At 47.9% G+C, this 5,455-nt stretch overlaps 1 protein-coding gene across 1 annotated transcript; it reads right to left on the reverse strand.

Moving 5' to 3' along the window:
* Positions 1-1,203: 1,203 nt before the first annotated feature.
* RBP7 (retinol binding protein 7) lies at positions 1,204-5,173 on the reverse strand. The gene is made up of 4 exons (XM_020782223.3): positions 4,995-5,173; positions 2,695-2,873; positions 2,130-2,231; positions 1,204-1,502 (listed from the first exon to the last, which is right to left on the reverse strand). Exons 1-4 carry the CDS (start codon positions 5,065-5,067, stop codon positions 1,452-1,454), a joined length of 405 nt encoding a protein of 134 aa, XP_020637882.3. The 5' UTR covers positions 5,068-5,173; the 3' UTR covers positions 1,204-1,451.
* Between the last annotated feature and the right edge of the window lie 282 nt (positions 5,174-5,455).

Below are 5,455 nucleotides of genomic sequence, written 5' to 3' on the forward strand. Positions count from 1 at the left end.
CCCCTCCCTTTCCTCGGCCACCACCTACCTACCTACCTACCCCCGCCCCCTTTCCAGCTGCCCCCCAACTTCGGCGCCCGCCTTCCCCACACACAAGAGATTATTCATCAAAACAAGAAGGCGGCGGCGGCCATCTTGGCGTCGGGTCACGTGACCGGCCCCTCCTCCTCTCCCCCCGGCTGCTGCTGCTGCTGCTGCTGCCGCGCCGCTCTTCTCTGCCTCTCCTGGCGTACGGCAAGCCACTGGGCAGAGCGTGAACGCGGACGTCAAGGAAGGGGAGGGAGGCGAGGCCTTAACAGCCACTGGAGGACGGGAAGGCGGGACCAGGCTCCGCACTCCTAATAGGGACGCAGCGCGCCGGGATGGAGACCAATAGGAAGAGAGGCTCCGCCTCCCCCTCCGGCGGCCAGCCGCCAAGGCGCCGGGATCGCGCGCGGCAAGCGACCAATGGTAGAGGAGCTAAGGGGACACGGGGTGGCCAGAGGGCTTTTAACAGGAGCCAATGACAGAGGGAGGAGAAGATATGAGTGGGCGGGGCGAAGGAGGCTACTGTCCCCGCCTACATCTCCGCCCCTTCCAGCCGGGGTCTCTTATTAAACCTCAGTGAGAGTGGGAGGGAAGGAGGAGGGGCTTGTTTCGCTTAGCAACAGGGGCGGGACTAGGGAGAGGCCTTTTTGACTATGGCGGGAACGGGTTTTCGTTTGAGGGCTGTGCGACCTGAGGGAGGCGTTCCTTTCAGAGGAACTTTTTTTCTCGTTTTTCTAGACCAAAACCTACTGCTGGGTAGCTAACATCACCGTGAACACCAACACTGAAAAATGCAAAAAATAAAATATTAATTTTATTTATTACGCTCAATGACCAGGAAGATTATCATTATTTATTTATTAAGTTGTGCCTGACTCTTTGTGACCCCATGGACCAGAGCACGCCAGGCCCTCCTGTCTTCCACTGCCTCCCAGAGTTGGGTCAGATTCATGTTGGTCGCTTCGCAGACACTGTCCAACTATCTCGTCCTCTCAGTCATCCCCTTCTCCTCTTGCCTTCACTCTTTCCCAACATCACAGTCTTTTCCAGGGAGTTTTCTCATGAGATGGCCAAAGTACTGGAGCCTCAGCTTTCCTCCCCTAATTCACATGCACAACCTTTTGGCATTTCAGAAAATTGGGATGCTACTAAATTAAAAGCCACAGACACACCATGTTCGGTTGCCAATCAGGATCTTTAATTAGACTGTACATTAAGTGCCGGTAGCTGTCACTCTTCCATTCCAGACATCCATAGGAATGCTTTTATTAAGATAATAGGACATAGGGAAGGGTTTGACCTTGGAAGCTGCCATTTCAGTCAACTGTGTGGACTTCAGGTTAAGAGAATTTCATTATGGGAAAGCCTCCCCTCTACAAAGCACCCCGTGTGATGTTTCCTAGAGTTGTGTCAAAGGTTTTGCTTCACGCCCTCTTGAAAACTTGTGTGCTGACTTCACCTTCACAACGGAGTTCCTGTCCAGGAAAAAAAAATTGATATACAGATCACATCGTCACTAAGATTCCATCAACTTTGGGAAACAGAACCAGCAACTGAAGCCTTCACTAACTCGTTTCCCTGTGGTTTACTGGATATTTTTCTGCTGCAAGTTCATACCCATACCTTAATTCTAAGTCTCCACTGAAAATCAGAAGCAACAGAGCAAAGTTTAGACAAGGGAAGGCCTTTCACTGAGCAAGTGCAGAAACAGAAAGGGAAGAGATGACCGATGTACCCCAGATTGAAAAGCAGAACTCTGGACAACTACCTCCTGTACACAAGCAATTAAAATCTTGAGGGGCGGGGGGAAAGAGGACCCCAAGGTTCATTTGCAGAAGGTCTTTCACCTTAAAAAGGCCCAACAGCAGGGTGTAAGGGCAATGGTTCCCAAGCTTGGGTCCTCAGATGCTCCTGGACTAAAACTCCCAGAAACTTTCAGCGCTGATTCTGCTGGCCAAGATTTCTGGGAGTTGTGGTCCAAGAACATCTGGGCACTCAAGCTTGAGAACGACTGCATACAATGACTGTCTTATTTCTAGCATGTAGCAAGGCATCCATAAGGTAGATCAGTCTCATATCTTTCCCGAGTCTAGATTGCATACCAGGTAAAGTTCGTCCCCTTCTACCCAGTGTGTCCAGCCTCTGTTCTTCTTCTCTCCCGTCTGGACGCAAACAAGCTTCTCATTGTCCCAGGTGACCACACTCTTGATTTGAAAAAGAGGGAAAAGAGAAGGTCAGAACAGATCCCACCGTTCCTTAGGTAACCCTAATCTGGAAGCGCTCTCCTGCTTCAATTATTTAAGAAATTAACCCTCCCACATTCTTTTCCTCCTTAGGCAGGCTAGTCTTCATCCAGTCTGGGTTTTCTTGCCCATCCTGGTGGGATCATTCAGAAGGACCGAATTACAACCCTCGTCATTCCGAGACAGCAGCTCCATCAGCCTTCTGCCTGGGAGTGATGGGAATCTTGAAAAGTTAGCTCTAGAAAGATAAAATGTTGGCCAGACACTAGCAGAAATCTAGGTGCAGTCCCCAGCTCTGTTAAAAAGCACCACGCTTATTCCAGTAGGAACTGTGTACCAACAGAAATGTACATACATACAGAGCATGACTGCAAATCCTTCCCAGGGAAGGCTGATGGTCTGCATTTTCTGCAGGCTCTCTCACCTTGCATTTTCTGTTGTCCAAGCCCTTGTTGTCTTCTTCAAATTCCTCCCCGATTTTGAACTGGACAAAATAATTTCGGAACGTGCTCGTCGTGCTGATCGTAAACGAGTCCCCCTCCTGTTTGATGACCTTCTGGGGCTTCAGCATTTTCGCTATCTTGCGAGTCGCGAAGTCAATACCTTAGTAAGGATGAGAATTAGAACGCCCAAGTCATTCAACCATTTCTGGTCCACACCGTGGAGTGGAAAGCCACCTACCACCCACCTAATCGATTTGAGATTCACATCCTGATCTGCTACAGTCACCAGAGTAGCAGCGCCCCATTTCATGAGACTTTGAGACCCAAAACCTGATAACCAGTCCACTCTCTCAACGGCAGGGCTAGGCACATTTTGGGAGGGGGGGCGCAAACCTTCTGGATCAGTTGATTGCAGAAACAGGGGGGGGGTTTGAGAGTAAATGGGTCCCAAAACTACATGAAGAACAATCTATATAGCTGATCTTGTAAGCTAAACAATGGAATGTCCCTAGGGTGTTTTTGGCAGGTAGCAGAAAAAATACGCTCGGTACCTACAGGGCTTTCCTCCATTCTTGCTACATCCTATGTAGACTTACTTGCAGAACACGTAACTTAGAAGGGATTTCTGAGCTGGTTTGTGGAGATATTACTACTGATCCACAGGGAGATCCCCACCACCACCAAGATTGATGCAGGCACGCACCTCCCAAGTTGCAACACCAGCGCTTCACTCCCAGCCCTGTTCCAAATGGCACAAGAGGGTGAAAGTGCCTTTAGCTTCTCCCTCCCTCCCTGTTCCCTCACTCTTGGCTGTTTCTTTCTGAGGCAATGCTGTGCGCACACAAAACTCTTGATGCCCAAGCCTGTGAGCTGGAAACAAGCTGGACCTAGATGCACTTTGCCTTTAAAAGCAACCTCAGAAATCAGAATTTCTTCTCCTCCACTGTTGTTAGCCCTGATATTTCTCCTTTTGGTGGGAGACCCAGCCTTTAGCTTTCCAGCCGGCAGCTGAGACCCAGCCACTCAAGACCAGAGCAGTAGCACAATAAATTTTTGCCTCTTAGGTCCTAGCTTGGCATAAGAACGAGCCGTTGTCCTTCATCTGGCCCGCTGAGAGAAAAGGAGTGACTTCATCCTGCAACTTTTCACAGAATTCATGGCGGGCGGGAATTGTGGTCAAAGCGCCACAAACACAGGCTTGCACAAGTCTTAAGCCCAAGGAACAACATTCCCAGGTCACAGTCACTGAATTGTTCTATCAGGAGCAAAACTGGAAAAGTGACCTGCTTAAATTAACAATGCCCTGAAGAATCCTCCATCCAGCATATCTGTCCTTTGTCATGCAAAACGGTATCTTTTCCAGACTCCCTTAAGAGCTTGAAATGTGGCAGTTTCAGTCTTTGTCTATAGCCTTGCAAATTTCCCTTGGCTGATAAACAGCCGTCTGCCAGGATACACATCTATTGATCTAGCAATTCATGCTGTTAATTTTTAACTGGGCTATTTGAAGACGTGTCTGTGGCAAATAATTCTTCCCAGGCCTCAGGTTCAGGCACAGAAGCTCACCTGACGTTACACTCAGTTAAGATTTATTAGGAGGAAAAACAGAAGAAACACAGCCTTTTATGCATCAGCCCCCATCCTTATGGGATGGCCGGCTTGTTTCGAAACAAGTTTTACAGACATGCTTGTCCCAGGCTAATCTTGGTCCATCCTTGATACTGTATTCTTTATTGCCAAAGTCAGTAACAGTTTATTCTGTCTTCACTGCATTTTGTTGATTTTTACCTTTTCACTTTGCAAACCAGCCTGGGAAAGCTTTGTGCACAAACGCAGTATCAGAAAGACATAGAACAAAACACTTTTTTTAAAAAAAGCAAAAAACCAATATATTCTAGTTTCTGGAAAGCTCAGTTTGGTCCCTTAGATAGAACATGTTATCGATCACAGAGGAACAGACACATAATTATCACCAGAACAGCAGGGTGTAGTGGTTAAATTAAGTAAAGGACGCTAACCTTGAGCTCATGGGAGAGGCAGGATGAGAACTTAAAGGCATAGGGCATCAAGAAAAAAAAACACCACACCTTCATTGTTAGAAAACTGATTTCACACTATGTCACCCTAGGCAGCTTAATAGGTTTTGACAAAAACATAATTTAAAATACAACATAAAGTTTCAGGCTGAAGAAGAAACTTAATCAATCTTGTTCTGAGAGTCACTGTTTCAACAAACATGGAAGGGCCGAAAAGGAGAGCAAGGGGCTTTATTTCCACTTACCTAAAGCCAGCATATATCCTTCAAAGTTCTCACTTCTCACGAGGTTCCAGGTGCCGTTAAAGTCCTCAGGCATGGCTGAGAATCCGGTCTCTGAATTGTCCAAAAGGAAGGAGGAAAATGCAAAAGTTTTGAAACTTCTTCCCTAAGACTTCTCCTTATATGTCAGGGGAAAGAGGGGGTGGGTGGAGGGACACCTGAAGAGAGTGGGAGTCAGGACCCAATCTAGCCGGAGGGGCCGGATTGGGCAGGATCCAGAAACATCAGCAGCTGGGGCTGGGGAGGAGAAAGTTCACGTGGGCTGAAATCCTCCGTATTTGTAGAGCTAAAGTGACTGTCCCGTTGAGTCAAAGCAGAGAGACAGGCTGACCCTTCTTCTGGGACTTATCGTTACTGAAATCAGAAGGTCTGTTGAAATCTGTGTCAGGGCATGGGAACGCAACAGGAGTCCTTGCTAGAGTTTA

This window comes from Pogona vitticeps, chromosome 7, assembly GCF_051106095.1.
Source record: "Pogona vitticeps strain Pit_001003342236 chromosome 7, PviZW2.1, whole genome shotgun sequence".
Taxonomy (NCBI): domain Eukaryota; kingdom Metazoa; phylum Chordata; class Lepidosauria; order Squamata; family Agamidae; genus Pogona; species Pogona vitticeps.

Bases quoted from the DNA above. Each gene is read 5' to 3' on its own strand.
- RBP7 (XM_020782223.3), bottom strand. From the start codon at position 5,067: ATGCCTGAGGACTTTAACGGCACCTGGAACCTCGTGAGAAGTGAGAAC. The intron at 2,874-4,994 runs GTAAGTGGAAAT...ATCCTTACTAAG, and splicing joins AGGATATATGCTGGCTTTAG to GTATTGACTTCGCGACTCGC. The intron at 2,232-2,694 runs GTGAGAGAGCCT...TTTCAAATCAAG, and splicing joins TGGACAACAGAAAATGCAAG to AGTGTGGTCACCTGGGACAA.